This window comes from Megalops cyprinoides, chromosome 6 (assembly GCF_013368585.1).
Source record: "Megalops cyprinoides isolate fMegCyp1 chromosome 6, fMegCyp1.pri, whole genome shotgun sequence".
NCBI classification, from domain to species: Eukaryota; Metazoa; Chordata; class Actinopteri; order Elopiformes; family Megalopidae; genus Megalops; species Megalops cyprinoides.
In genome coordinates, this window is record NC_050588.1 from 27,245,174 (window position 1) to 27,261,943 (window position 16,770).

General features: G+C 41.5%; 1 protein-coding gene across 1 annotated transcript in view; it reads right to left on the reverse strand.

The window, feature by feature from the left end:
* The window catches only part of syn2b (synapsin IIb), a 64,078-nt gene extending 48,269 nt beyond the window's left edge, over positions 1–15,809 (reverse strand). The window contains exon 1 of the mRNA XM_036530516.1: positions 15,187–15,809. Coding sequence (XP_036386409.1) covers positions 15,187–15,509 — 323 coding nt within the window. The 5' untranslated portion in view covers positions 15,510–15,809. The remainder of the gene's footprint in view (positions 1–15,186) is intronic.
* Between the last annotated feature and the right edge of the window lie 961 nt (positions 15,810–16,770).

A 16,770-nucleotide genomic window follows, 5' to 3' on the forward strand; every position in this document is an offset into this window, starting at 1 on the left:
AGTGTTGAATCTGAGATAATAATGATTGTTTATTTTGCCTATGAAGGGAGGAGATAATTACATTGCAATTGGACATATATTGCATTACCGCCTTGCAATACTTGCCCAGTAAAATAGCTAATAAGTGTTCAAGAAGCATGACTATAATGTATTATTATATCACGAGGGAAGCATTTGGGTGATTAATAAAATTTCATCACTAATGGAATTTTGTCACTTTAGGGAGTGCATATGGTGTGGATCACATGACCGGCAGATGGGAATGGATTCCAAATTAGGTTTCAGATATAAAAGAGCAGATTCGTGGATACCTATCGCCTCCAGGAATCAGAAAGGACAGGACCTGTCAAATTCAAGCGTGACTGCCACACAGACCCTGCATCAGGATTGAAAGAGTGGCTGATGTCAATCCGCAGTTGACACAAGGACTCTTAAACCATCAGCCAAAATACTGATGCATCTCTCTTTCTCCCGGTGGCTCTGGAAACAACACACTATTAACTATGTATAACCAAAGTTGTGTATTAGTCACCCTCCTCTCCATGCCTCTAAAAATCATGAAAAACACATAAAAACAGTGCATTAGTCATCATATGAGTCACTAGCCCCTTACATATTAATAGGCTTTTTTAAACAGTGTTTTCATGGCACCTCTTTTAAAAGAGATCACTCCATTTGGATTATTTGGGCTGTGCTGGCGGGTCCAGAGGTAACAAAGGTAAAATAGGAGCCCTCTGCCCATATCTTCATTGCAGTTAATGCATATATACTGTATATTAAACCCACTACAGCTAAGTCCATTGATTTTTGTTCTTGATACGTTTTCCTTACCCGACTCAATGATTGGCCCAGCTGTAACCTATTTCTTTCTGACAAGTAACCTTGAACCTAAAAATGCATGCCACTGTAGTTAGTGTCAGGAATTGTATGTTCCAGAAGGAAAGATCACACCCTCTCAAGAGAGGACTGTGGTAATACTGTCATGGCTGTGTAACATTCCCCCTGTAATTATGAGCATTTCAGGCCTTCAGCAGTTCCCACAGTTTTTGTTTTGTTTCCTGCTATTTTGCTATTTCTGATCTGCAAATCCACAGAATACCTGCTTTTTCATTGTGCTCTACCTCAGTGCTATGTGCAAGCATGTCTAAAGGAAAAAAAATAACTTTAAGAAAAAGGAGATCAAAATGCACAGCGCCTTACCATCTCTGGCAGTATGCCTGGAGACGGTAGCATTCAGAATTAAATGTGCCATAAGTTGGCATGAGAAAAATATTAAGACTACTTTCAATATTTGGGAAATGCTGGGTGTGACCTATTTAATAGGGCTGGTGTAGTGGAGATATCTCCAGAGAGCGACAGTGTAGGAGGAAAACAGTCACTCAGAATCAACTCTAATAATCCTATGGTAATATACCCCGCTCCCACCTCTCTATATTTTAGCAAGTTCAGATTGGATATGTGCAGCTCATAACTCGATCTCTCCTCACACAAGTGTTCAATGGTGTAGCGATTGCACAGCACTCCTGCTGTAATGGAAGTGATGGGAACACTAAAACAAATCTCCACGCCAATCTGAGAAAGGGCACTAAGAGCAACTGAAAAGCTTGCAGGATGTTTGAGTTGGTTGGAGGGCTGGAAAATGATATGGAGAGTTTTGGGGGACATTAGCTAGTGACCTTATCAAACAGAGACAGCATGTGGAGAAACCTACGGAGATGGACTGCGTCTGGGGAGAACATGGAGGGTATTGGAAGCACTGGTGGATGGCAGTTTATTTGGACACATAGTGGATGTCAGTCAAACTTCTGGCCTGCCACCTCTCACCTCTCTGCTGGACACTGTGCCACCGTGTGGTGAACTTACAGAGATAGCCAGCAGGACGGGGACCTGGTTCAGTGAATTTATTCACAATGTAGGGGTGTGCATTAATAATACAACACTGAAATTCATATTCAGGGTTGGCGCAGACAGGAGTACTCATTCTCTCTGTCCATGCAATACGCTACCAACAACAAAGCACCAACACATTGTGAGTAGTTTTTGGAAAGTCCCAGTGTAAGCTTTGATATTCATATTATACCTTCCTACATTTACGCAATCTTTTATATACTCAGGCAGCCCTGTTTTGAAATTCTGCCACCTATTGACCATAAACAGAAACCTTAGATTTCCCTCTTGGTCCCCTATGGTCTGCCTTATTTGTTGAATTGGCATAGTCAACAGTTACAAGGGATTTGAAATACAATATATCATACACTAGCCCATGACCATCCCATGGGTTTATGGAGCCATTGACTGAGTTCAAAGGGGTTTACTAGACAAAATGTAAGCTTCATCATAAGGTTATAGGTTAATTCATAATGGCCCTCACAGGAGTAGCATTTGTCATCCTGTTTATACAAAAGACATTTTTTTGCCAAGAATTGGTAGAAGATCATTTAACCATATTTGTCCCATGATTCATGATAAGGAGCAACAGAGGTCTCACCTCCCCCCTCCTTACTTCCCTCTCTCTCTTCCTCTCTCTCTCTTCCTTTTGCTGTCCCATGCACAACACAGAATGTAAACAGTCCCTGTGGTTGCACATGAGCAAACCCTTCACTTGTCATGTGATGGTGTCGACCTGCTCTGCAGCTAATTTGCGCACCGCCATGCCAGTTTCTAGTAACTAATTACTTCCTCGCTGACTCGTAACCCTTGTTTTGTCTCCTGGGAAGACGGCTGTGTTTTGAACCCTGGTAGCCAATTACTTTAATTAGTGTCTTGGTTGCATTTCATCCATGCATATTTGAAGTGTGAAGGGGCATTATAATTTCTGTGGGTCCAACAGAACATAAATTATATGTATTTTCTGCCAAAGCATGATTCTCAAATTAGGCATCAAATAGAATCTCAGGGAATATTAAATACAGAGGCAGCTTATACACAGTTCTTTTTTTTTGAATAAGCATGAATAAAAGTTATGTTAGATCAGTATTATTTCCAATATATTAAGAAGTTTTCTTCTTTTGGTATGATGTTTTAGTCCTTGATAATAGCAGTGTGTGTATCACTATTTTTCTTTTTTCACAGACCCTCCCATTCATATGGTAGATAGTCTTGGTAAAAAATCATTGTGAAATAGTTTTGGTTTTAAATGTACTTTAGCTGAGATATAAAGATGTAACATGTCATAACATGGTAAATTGGAATGATAAATTATATGCATTGGAATGTATTGGATTTTTTAATGTTTAGAGGGGGAACTCTGTAACCACTGACTTGCGCTCAGATATATGATACATATTTGAATATGCCAATAGACTAAATCTGCTGAAACATCTGTTATTGAGCACAGCATCTCATGAGCTTTGCTGGCCTATATACCCAAGCTCATAAGATTGTTCACATCAAACAGGCCCTCACCCTAGAGATAGACACGCAGCAGGCGGCAGTCTGAGATTCTGATTGAGAGAGAAATGTCACACATTCATCTGACCCCAGGCCCTGTTCATTCAATCAAAGAACCTTTGATTTAATAGAGCTCCAAAGTTAATTTGCCCTTGCCCAAAATTTGGGCGCGTGATTATGTTCCTGCGTCGTGACTAATGCTTCTCCGAAACCTCTTTTTCCTCTCTCCGTAATGCCGTCTAATCGATGCTTCCATCTGGCTCCATTAGGAAAGCTCCTTCTCTGCAGATCCCTCTCTTGTGCTGAGTAAAGCCTCGGGGGCCTCATGTGATCCTTCCTCAGAGTTTGTAACGTGTGTCCGCTCCCATCACTTTCAACATCCGCTCTCTGCCCCACGGACACGGTGGCGCAGTGCGGGCGGGCCGCCTCTCAGGCCACGGCGGGCGACTGCGTGCCCTCACCGAGGCAGCCGATTCATCGCCCCGCCAGCGCGTAAACAGGAGCGGGCGGCATTGAGACATGACGGCAAAGCACAACCTTCCCGTAGAAGGAAACCAAATTCAATTACCCACCACCAGACCTGAAGTCAACGACCGTAATTGTGTTTGTTTCCGTGGCTCAGCAGGGGCTGTAATGGAAAAATGAGATTCATTGACATTTCGAATTTGAATTCCCCGGACGCGTTTATTGGAAAGGATGATCATTCCTGTGCGTTTGTGCTTGGTTTGAGATGTGTGGGGCTTGCACTTTCATCTGTTGTTTTGTGAGACAATGCTGTGGAAAAATGACTGTTTCCAACCTCCTCAGGTTATGTCAAGTTTTGAATTGTGGCAGCAGCTCTGTAAGTTTTCTTTCCATCACTTCTGTATCAGAACAAAGGTCAGACAGGTATCAAGGGATGAGATTCTAGACACTGTCTGCAGAATACCAGAAATACCTGTGCACTGCCTTTAATAAAAGAACAAACCAAAGTTTTTCAATCTGCTGAAGGGTTTAAATGTGCTTCAGTGGAGTGTGGAATATTACGGCTAACAGGACTTTCTCAATTCTCTGTTAACAGAGGAACAATATTAGCCTGCAGTAGAACAGAAGGCTGTGTAATATTAGGCTCAATGTAATCAGATCACTTAGCATTTTCTGGTCTACTTAAGGTCCGCTCCAAACACCAATTGAACCTGAATGATTAAATAATTAAGACAAGGGTGAGCATGGTCTGAATATAACCATTAAAATGAGCCATGAACAGTGTCTCCTATAAACAGTTGGTCTCTGCTGGGAATACTTTCTGGTCACGACCAAATGCGGGATGTGGAGGCCATGGGATTGGTTTGTCTCTGAAAACCTCTATTCCCGTAATGCATTTACACGCTTGCCTCGGAGGTGGCGCCTGTGTGCTGAGCGTGTGGGAGCGCAGAGAGATTGATCGATAGCTTGCATACGACAGCCCCCTTTAACTCTGGCTGCACGAACACACCCACACCGACTTATCAGCGGAGTGCAGTCACACTACGAGAGGAGCATGTGGAGCCCGCATGCACTTTCCCTGGTAAATGGGTGCCGCTGCGCTATGGTTATTCATGCTGGTGGGCTCACTTAACCTCATCACTCCGTAATGGAATTAGTTATGACCCAGATGCAGTTCAATTGATTGAATCTGATCAATGGTTATACGCAGATTACAGGATAAATCCGGGGATCTGTTTCTCGCAGACTCTTTTATGAATGGTGACCTTTGGGGTAGTGTAAACAAGGAGAGTTGTAAAAGTGCATTGAGGACATTTTTTAACAATGAAGACATTTTGCTTTACTTATTAAAGTGAATTAGTTATTTGTCCATAAAACAATTTTTGTCTTCATTTGAAACACCTGTAACATTGTAGTGTAACATCTATAAAATGTAATATGACTTTTTACTTTGATTTCATTTATTTTCTATTGCAGGTTTTTGGATTTTGTTTGATATTTTTGCAGTACAAATTCTTAATCCCTGCCCATATCATGGTCATGTATGCCAACAGAAAAACTACACAAAAATCAAATATCTTCAAATATCAAAAATCAATAAATCTTTTTCCACATTTATGCTCATTCATGCCAGAAAGATTTTTTTTTTTTTACAATAAAGCAAGGTGTCTGTATGCAAAGTAACTTGACCCATAAGAAAGTAATTTCATTTTTTTGGAGTCTGAACAAACCAGGCTTTTTTCTGTTAATTGTAACTGTTAATTGCTAATTGTATTCAGCGATGCATAATTTTGCCAGCTCATTGTAAAACAACATGGCACTTTCTCCTCTTTGTGCACAAATGATCAGCACATTTACTTCCTGTCCGAGCTTTGCTGACTGTCCCAATTACCTTGTTGTCCGATATATGACTCAATGCCATATGTTCAGTAAACACACCCAAATTACATTTGCCAGATTAGTGTGTGGAAGCAAAGCTTTACTGAAGAGCTAACTATGGCTGTATGCACAAATCCAGTCGTTTCTGGCCAAACCAGCCACTTTCAACAAACCACCAGCTCACTTTGACAACAGATATTGAGAGATTAATTAAAAGATTAATAGATGATTAAGTTAACTGATTGATCACTCTTATCCTTCTGAATGTACACATTGATGTTATAAAATCAACTGAAAAAAAAAGGCAGATAGCTAATTCCACTAATTGGTAAGAAGGAAAGAAATCAATAGCTAATTCAAATTAGAAATACTCTAGCCAGATCTGCCTTTAGAGCAACTGAGTTTATATGCATTTTTGCAGTAAGTGTCTGAATTCCCAAGATCACTTGTTTAGTTAATGACTTGGCTATGGCTCCTCTAGAAATTGTGAACACATAATACATACATTCTGAATACATAATACAGTACTGAAGTTAAATGTTACCTTTTTATGCATTACACGTTACAACTTCAGAGGTAACAAATTAGCAAAATGGAACAGATCCATTATGCAGGATCTGTGGTAAATTTGAGGAAACCATCGATCACATTATCTCAGGCTTTCCAGACCTGGTGAAAACAGAATATTTTTCCAGACACAACAAAATAGCTATGTGTCTGCACTGGATGATCTGTAAGGCATACAATACAGAAACAACAGAAAAGTGGTACCAACACCAACCCAATACTGTGACTGAATGTAACAGAGTTACAATCTTATGGGATATGCCAATTCATACTGACCGAGAGATAAGTGTGAACAGACCAGACATTGTTATCAAAATGAACAGTGAAATAAATTTTATATCGATTGATGTAGCAGTACCATCAGAACGGAACACATCTGTCAAGCTAACTGAGAAACTATCTAAGTGAAAGGATCTTGAGATTGAAATCAAAAGGATGTGGGGAATGTCCACAGAGATTATACCGGGACTTGTATACAGTGCATTTTGTGGAGGGTGCTCTCCATAACATGAAAGAGGATCTATCCTATGGCACCCAAGGGCCATTATTTGGACCCAGTTCTGTACATGTATTACAAGATGCAAGAAAGAAAATGATGATGATATGATAATAATAATAAAATAATAATAATAATAATAATAATAATATAAGAAGCAGAAGAAGAATAGCAGTAGTAGTAGTAGCAGTAGTATTAGTCCTTGCATTAAGAGTAGTTTTAGTAAATAACATAATTTAAACAAAAATATTCGCCTTTGCTGTGGGGTATAGAGTTTGAACATGAAAAGCAACATAAATTAAGTTCATTAAGTTGATCTTAAGAAATATTTCATTTTATATTTTCAACAGAATATTAATTTCTAAAACAGTTTTTGTAAACAACAGGATTTTTCCCATTAAGCCGATGGAATAACAATCTGCTTAAGCAGAGAGTAATAATAACACTGTGCCAGTTTCATCATTCATGTAACTAGGAATCCATTCTGCTTAGCAGGAAAAACTAACTCAAATAACAGCAGCAACAGAGGGCTTTGAGCAAAGAAACATCTGAGAATGAATTATGAGACTGAGCAGAGTTTCAATAGCGCTCTGTTGACAAATGAAGCCTCATTCCCCATGCTGAATTGAATTAAATCAGCAGCTTGTACATGATATCTTGCCCTGCAGATGTATGCTTCTAGACTGTTCTGTCAGCTGAAAGGATGGAGTGATTGGGATCTGGAGATTTTTGTAAAGTCTGATTTCAGTCTGTTTGAATGGACAAAGTGCAGAGCCCTCTGCAACGTTCCAGACTCTGTAGATATATTTCATGCACAAAGGATCAGACAAGGACACAACCTTCCTGCTTCCTGCTGCTGTCTGACAGATAGGAGATAAATTTATAAAAACACACTTATTAAATTTAATAAATGTCACTTAGTGAACTGAGCTTTATGACTATATTTATATGCATTCTGTACATATTTTCTCTTAGTCTCTCTATTCTTCATTACTGGAACAATGATAAAGCTGAAAACTATAAACAGAAAAAACTTGGAACATTCATCAAGAACATCAAAGCCTGTCTTTCACCTTTTAATAAAGCATCCAGCGTACTAAAGGAGGATGTACACTTCATACATTCTTGGCCGCGAGGTAAACAGAAATATTTAAAATCAAAATCCGTTTCATTCTGCATTACAATCACAAATTGGCAGTCTTCCTAGTCACCGCCATTTAAAGCGTGTAAGCCCCAGCCATGAGATCCCCTCTTCTTTCAGCTGTTGCCATTCCAGTTTCAACAGTATAGTGGGTTTGTGTCTCTTTATGTTTACCAACAGTTTTTCCTGTCAGGTGTCTTACGGTGCAGTCTCAAAACCCATCATCCTTTGCTAATTAATTTTAGACAACAGCGATCATTTACTGCTGCACTTCACCCAACACAAAACTTTTTTTCATTTTTGAAATGCCTTGCATATAGTAGATTGCATTTTATCTTCACTGCTGGCAGTAAAAGACAAACAGGAGCCTAATTACTCAGCGCAAAAAATAATTCATGCTCCAAACTCCCATGCAAACTACAGTAATTATCCCCATGGCAACAATGAAACAAAGGGACAAGCATCCAGAATATTCATGAATAAATTACAAGTTGATTACAAGTTTGGCTTAACTTCAGTCCTAAAGCATAATTATAAGCATTTTCTTTCCACATTGCATAGTATGTGCATAGTACTTTAACTCTGATGGATTACGGAGGATAGTTACTGGATGCGATCAAGCTTATTTCACACCAAACAAAACACATACATAATGTATGCATCTATAAAAGCTATGGTCATAATTCTGAATACAATATGTATTAACAGCTCTTTTTATGAGAATGAAATTATTAACCATGCATTAATAAATGTTGGTTTTATGTATCTCTATGTATAAAATGTATTGCAGGTTCTGTGGAGTAAATGAGAGGCAATTAAGGTCTCCACACTGCAGACAGAGCTACCCTTGGCGTCAGCTTGGCATCTTTCCATTTTTAGAGGTACGTCCATTTTGCCATTTTGCCTCATTCCAGATCAGACATGAATGAATAAATAAATGTGCCATTGCATCATCGCTCAATCCACCTCTCAAGCCTGGCTGCACCAGAAATGGCCTCTGGCAGCCAGCCTGGGGTCTCAGGGGTGGGGGTGGCAGTGGGGGTGGGGGTGGTGGGGATGTGAAATGAAGCGATGATGGGTGACACTATCAAAGCAAGCTTTTACTGTATCTGACAGATGGGGGATGGGAAAGCCACAGAGACCCTGTACGTGCTGGGTCCTTCTACAGTGCTGTTTTTTTTTTAACTGTAGAGGCAGAGTCAGACATCATACCAGTCAAATTATCAGACAGCATCCTGTGAGTGTGTGAGCATGGTGTTTTACAGATTAGTGCAACAAGTGACCAACTACAAGAAACTAATGCTACTGCGTACTACCGTGCTGACTTTCGTTAAAAAGGGCAGTGTTTTTTTATTTTATTTGTCCAGACAGGTGGAAGACCTGTTGGAATGATTTCATTGATCAAAGCAGAAATCCGTGCAAAGACTGTCGGAGAGAGATTAAAGGAGGCATCCATTGAGAGAATCCCAGTGTGTCTTCTTGATGTCACCTCACTGGTGCTTTTCATCTCTGATGTGCCTTCAGCTGAAATGCAGTCGAGGTACATGGGATAATACGCTGCATCTGAGGCCCTTTTAAAGGCGTATACCCAATATTGCAGGAAAGCCACGGAGACACATAAATCTATTAGAGGGATTTTACCTGATGCAATTAGGCTCAGCTAAAAAGAAAATGTTACAGTGTGTTTTTTTTTTAAAACCAGATGCACGGTGATGTATCTCGTTCAGCAAGGACATTAGGAGTTCATCAGTGCCAAATAACCACAGCATTACTTATCTGGTCTTGATATTATCAGAGTCAACAAACGGGCTAATTATATCATGACTGGTATAGGGTGGAGCCTCCTGCTTGGGCACCATGGCAACACAACTGAATCTGTAGGGCCCTGAGAGTGTCTCTTCACAGGGAATTACACTGTGGTAAAAGTTCAACTGAGGTTTCGATGTCTGTATTAACAATTCAGTTGTTCTACCAAAGGTCAGCCTATTAAACCCTGATGATTTGTCAATGAGATCTGATGTGGTCTTTTACATTCAATACTGTTGCGCCTGAGCATTTGACCAAACCTGTGAAGCATTTCCTACACTGATGTACAGGCCAAGGACCAATCAATTGAAAAAAACAATGTGAGACATTCCTGTTAAGTACAAATACAAGCAATCAGCATAAAACTGCTTATCCATGTGCAACACTTTACAGATAAAAATTATAGTTCAGGTCTATGTTTCAAACTCTTCATCAGTCTTCTTGAAATAAGGGTTTATAAATGCCCCATCAAACTAAATACTTTTATGTATATATATATATATATATATATATATATATATATATATATATATATATATATATATACACATACACACATATACATTAAAATCTATAATAATATTCACATAATAATATAGAGATATATTATTTGGAGGTAAGAGCTATATATATAAGGATTGTCAAGCTAAGATATTCTTATCTACAAAGCTGGAGAAAAACTGCTCCACATCTTTATTTCCTCAAGGCAGGATTACTGCAATTCCTAACTATCTGGCAGCTCAGGCAATTTATTCCTGAATTCTGCTGCAAGAATCTTGACTAAAACAAAAGACATCATCACATACCACCTGTACTAACCTTCTTTCACTTGCTCTGCATTAACTAATGAGCAGACTTCAGAAAGTCTGCTCCTCACCTGCAAAGCAACGGACTACCTCCATCATACCTTATTATTTCATATAATCCTGCAAGGGCCATAAGGTCATAAGCAGCTGGCTACTTTTGTTAAAAACAGGAGACAGGACTGTTAACTACAGGGCCCCAGAATCATTGAAAGACTTACATCATCATGTGTCAGAATCAGAAGTATTGAAATGCAGCTAAAATGCAGATAAAGCCCCATATTTTAGCCTATAGAATGCTGTGAGCAAGGTCCCTGCTGTAGACACATGTGACCTTGTTGGTTAATTTAGTATTCTTAAACATACCATAACAACCCTGCGTCTCCATCAACATGATGTCTAGTATGGATCTTCTGCACACAAACCAATCCCACCACTGAACAGCACAGATACTCATCTTCTGTTTCAGCTGTTACAGCTGGTAAGACTGTGATTTGTGATTGATTGATGTGTGGCTCAATGGTGGCACTTCCACTCCTCATAAGAATTCAAATTAGTGATTGGCCAGTACTTATGAACTTTAGTATTTAAACAGGATATATTTTTAACGTAACCTATTGAATTGAATCCTACGAAACCTATTGAATATACACAATACAGAGCAAATTAGTGTTATTGTGTCATAATGATGTCAGTGGACTTTTAAAACCATTTCTGGATATGTTAATGTGTCTGTTATCTGTGGTCATGCATAAATTTAGCTAACCAAGGCCACTTCTTCATTTGGTTGTGCTGGCCGAAGCGCTGTCACCTCAGTGTTGACAGATTCTGTGTTGGGAATGATTCATACAGCCTCCAAAGCATCCCGATGATGAAGGTCTAAATGCCACTGGGTGTTTGTCTTTCACCATTTTGTGTTGTGCATGCTAGATAGCGCCCTGTCTGGTATCTCTGTGCTTCTGCCATAGTCTGAATCAGGCATCCGGACAGAGGCAGGATAAAAACTGGCCCTCCGCTCATTCTCCTGAATGGTTTCTCAAACAGAATAATCAATTCAGCTTAAAGGTAAAAGCCCTTTTTATAGCTGGTCATTCTTCAGCTATGACAGTGTCTTTGCATCAGCTGACACTGTTGTACAGCCTGCCCTTTTGGAAATTTGAAGAGGAGAGAGAGAGACAGTGATAAAGCAACAGACTTATCAGGAGTGAGAGAAGACTTCAGCCATTATTGAACAAGATGAGCTTTATGGAATTCGCCAATTAAAGCTTTTTGATTGGCACCGATTGCAGGCTCATCCATAGTGCAAATTTCACGTTTGTTAATTATTTCCTTGGGGACAAAATAGGACATGAATATTTTATGAATTGTACAATTTAGCTCATATCTGCCACCTCATACATAAAGATCATTATTGAATGTTGCTTTTGTAAATATTATAATGCCACCTAATGATCTATTGATTGTGAGGTGATTTTTACTGCCGTGTGGACAGGTTAATTTTGATGTGTATTCCATTACGTTAATTGCCTTCTGCCTTCATAGCCAAGACCTCCAAATGAATATCAAAGCTTATTACTCTCCGAAATTGCCGCAAGAATATTTGTTTTGAAAATTACAATCATTTTATGAGCCTGACAATGAAGATTGTGATCAGAGCACATAAATGATGTACTGGAGAATGCACAGCTCTTAAACCATCTTGTTTTTACTATATCGGCTCCATGTATAAGATGATTAACACATTGCACATTAAACTTTAATGACAGCAAGGAGAGGGGAGTGGGTATAATAACCTTTTCATAACTACATTATTTAGTTTAGGTTACCATTTCTGGTAGTACATCATTGCATCATGTGGACTGATGAGAAGGGCAGGTTCCTTTTCATCATGTACAGTGTATTTGCTGGTTTGTTTTCATTAAAGCAGAGCAGAGCAGGCCTTTGAAAAAGACACACAGTAGACTGATGTATTGCCATTTTGTGCCACCACGTTTTGTTCTGCTTATGGACAGGACAAGGTTAGGCAAATGGGGCATCTTCCTGATTCTGCCAGGCTTGTATTGAAACGGGCAGGGACCAGCAGCTGATTAAACTACAGGTAATATTGTCAGTGCTGAATGAAATAAGCTCCGCCTCCCCACCTGCTCAAGCTCTGAACTGCATCTCTGTCCATGTCAAGAGAATGCACGTCGACCCTTACACACACACACACACACACACACACACACCAAACATGCAATATTGCACATGAGTACACACATGCCTGTGCGCACACACACACACACACACACACACACACACACACACAAACACACACACACGGTTACACAGGGCATACCCTACACAGTGACTCACTCACACGCACACTACACAGCACAGATGTGACCCTCGGGGCAGTGCAGTGAATCACTGTGTCTCTTCTCATTACTTAAGCACATCATAGGACATGAGGGGTTTTCTCTCCTGGGTATGCACAGAGGATAGTCTCAAGGGCATAGAAAAAAATGGAGCGTTCCAAATCCTTTTCCCCTGCAGTCTTCACATCATCTTGAATGGACCAGGGGATTTCAGTCCTCCTTCATAGACTTTTGTTGTGCCTTGCAAATACATTGTGACGTAGTTAGCCGGAACTGAAGTCTGTTGCACCCAATAGTGGTTATGTAACAGAGTGACTGAGTTTCAAATAGCCAAGCCTAAATATTTTAACCTCAGTCTACAGCAAGAAGATGTGACGTGAGGGCTTCGGTGCTTGGAAGACGGAACACCCTGGTAGGTAATGTAAGAAATGGGAGCGCTGCCTTGGAAGAGCACATGAAAGACGTGTTTTGCAGACAGTTATATAAGCGTCTGTTTGTGACACTCACACACAGTGAAATCCTTAAGGGTTCCAAATACCACGCAAAATGATATGCAGAAGCACCCGCTCACACAAAGCCAACAGACCTGCTCCTGTCCTCACTGCTTCAGCTGCTCCTCACCCTGCAGTAACTGCTGTAGCACAGCCGTCACATTAGAACGACCACTATCAGGGTTTATTGGGAGGCACAGTACCCTGCCAGGAGGCTGAGTGAAAGGAGGCTGACCAAATCCAATCTCCTTGTCATTACGGAGTGGATCACTCACTGTAACACATTGAGGATTCATGTCATGCCTTTCTGTATCTAATGCAGATCCCGGTCCCCAGCTCTCCTGTGACAGAGCACCATTTACGAGCACAATCCATTCAAAAAAATATCTTCAGGAATGCACTTTCTAATTGCCCAAACACATATCACGTTCTCTGCATGCATTTCCCAAAACATTCGGTAAATCCCAACACAATCATTCCAACACAACAGGTAGGATTATAATACTGATGCAGCAGTACATGGAAAGCTGTATTTAAGACATTAAACATGGATTGCTTGTGGCAGCCATACGAAGCCAGTAGGTTGGGAATGGCTTGGTCTCAGCATGAGTCCTTCAATAAGAGGGAAATACATACATAAATAATAAGGAAATATACAGCACTAAAGCAAATGATGTAGGTCTTAATTCCTGATACATTTTCCCCAGAGGTTTAATGAAATATTAATGCGTGCATATTCCACAGCAGAAATCTGTAATGTCAGAATGGATTTTAGACCATTGTAATTTTTTCCTTTTATAAAGTGAAAGGAGCACATTTCACCTTTTTATCAGTTGTACATAAAGCTTGTTGGCATTTAGTCTGAACCAACTGTGTATATTTTTTTTAACATGCTGGTAGTTCTGTTTGGCATCATAGCATAACAGCACCTCCCAACAGCGCCCCCTCTGCCAGATAAGGTCATGCACTGTTGTGTCTCCAGTGCTCTCCCCAGCCACCATTACCTTCTCAAACAAGCACTTAAGAGAGCTGGCGTTCAAACAGCTTGACAAGACGTTCTACCCAGGGAACGATAAGAAAAAAATCCCAGGTCAATAACCACTGAAGGTAGAAGCACAGTAGTCACGCACACCCTCATTATTACAGTGATGGTCTCGCTCATACTCGTAGGTGAAAAAGCCCATATCCATTCACTGAGAGCTAAAATTTCATTCGCAGCACTCTGCTCACGGTGAGAAACATATTTTTTCCTTCCCTCTGCACACCTTTTAAAAGCACTGTGAAGGGAGGACAATCTCAGAGGTAAAGAGGAAACAGCAAATCGGAGGAGCTCCAACTGAGATATGGAATCTCCATTGTGTTCTTTATAACTAGGCCGAATGGGCTTCACTCAGATATTATAATGCTATTATATTACTTGCATAGAAAATCAATGTATGGCGAAACAAGCTAATTTTCCATATTGCATCCATGCATATTATGTATGTACAGACAACAGACACTTGTATAAATACATAATATCCATTTGTAAGTAGCAAAAGTATTGAAATTAGGCATTTAAAAATTGGCTGCCAGAGATGTGTCCGCGGACATGCGGTCATGCAGCTCTCCAAGGTGCTGAAACACATCCTTCACCATGGATCACGGGGCCCTGTTTATTTGCCCTGCCTGTTTGAGTAGCGTGACCCAAACCCCGAGCAGAGGCAGCAGTAACATCCCGCAGAGTAAGCAGCGACACAGTGCACGCAGCGGAGCGGGGTGAGCGGGTCAGGTGCGAGCAGCGCAGACTCACCAGTCCTGTTGTGGCTCGTCGATGATCAGGAGGATCTTGAACTTCTTTGGCGCGGGGGCGGGAGTCTGCTCCACCAGCCCCGCTGAGGCGGCCGTCTGCTTCACCACGTTGGTGATGGAGCTGAAGAAGCCGGTTCCGGTGGACTGGGCCGGCTGGGGTCTCCGCTCCGGGGCTGGGGAGGTGGACGGGGCCGGCGCTGGGGCTGGGACGGCGGCCGGGGGCGGGGGCGGCGGGGGGTCAGGCCTCTGCAGGTCCGTCATGTACCCATTGGGTAGGTTGGCGATGAAGCTGCTGTCGGACAGGCGTCGGCGCAGGAAGTTCATGGCTGCAGCCGGCAGGAGTGGTCGGTCAGGAGAGGCAGGGCGGGCTGGGAGCCAGGCGGGTGGCGGAGAGAGCGTCTGCTCCTGTCGAGAGGAGACCGTCTCCCGATGCGAAGGGCGATGTGAGGCGTGCGTTTCCTCCGAGCTCTCACCGGCGTCCCTCTCTCCTTCGTCTGCTTCTGCTCTCCTCCTGTGACGCTGACGGTCTCTTCCTGCTCAGCCAATCTGCCTCTGCTCTGACAGCCTGAACGCCTGCAAGAGATGCTCTCGCTCTCCTCCTCCCTCCCTCCCTCTTTCGCTCGTTCGCTTGCTCTCTCCCTCCCTCCTTTACCCCTCCCCCTCTGCTGCACTCTACTACCTCACAGGCAACGTGGCTCTGTCGTATTGCAGCCAGTGAGGGGTTTCCAATGAATATGCACCAGCCAGTATATGGTATAGGAGACTCCCCTCCACTGCAATCGTGGCTTCCCCCTCCCCTCCTATCCCCCCTCTTCCCAGGGTGACCTCCACACGCTGCTGTGTGAGGCTGTGCTGACGGGAGGAGGAAAGAGCCGGGAGAGTGAATTATTGGGCCCGCGTACGGAGAAGCAAGCGTCAGCACAGCTCTCCGGGGGGCTCCGTGCCTGACTCCTCCCTTCACACGGGCGCCTCCGTGGTTCATCCCACAACCATTGATCCCTTTCCCTCTGCTTTCAGGAATAACGTTTTCACAGTGATTCCATTCATTTTCATATGCTGCTGGGCGTGGGTCTTGTGTCACATTGTTTCACACGTGTGCAATCGATAGCAGCTCAAAAGGGTGGTTGTGCAGAAAAAAAAAAAAACATCCCTTCTAGAACGGCTTTATCAGAACAAAGATGGTTTCTCCCGCTTGCTGACATCTATACATTTTCATTCACCTGGAAACTGCTTGTGGTCTTTTGTATTGTAGCAATTTTTAGTACTCTGTTTTTTGCCATGTTTTGTCATTCAAGATTCTGTATGAAATGTATTGAATATGGTGAATTTCTTATTCAAGATTTAGTGAATATATACACATATTTGTTATATCTTACCTTTGGTATCAGCACAAATATATAAGAAATTTTGTGAAATACAAAATGCAACAGTAACAACATAGTGAAAGATATCATGCATTTAACAGGGCAACCATTACAGATGAGAGGTGAATAAAGAAAAATTAGAAGAAATTTAAATCAAGCATCACAGTAAATGCAGTATGCAGGGCATTTTATTAGAATGTCTTGGCATACTGCACATGCCA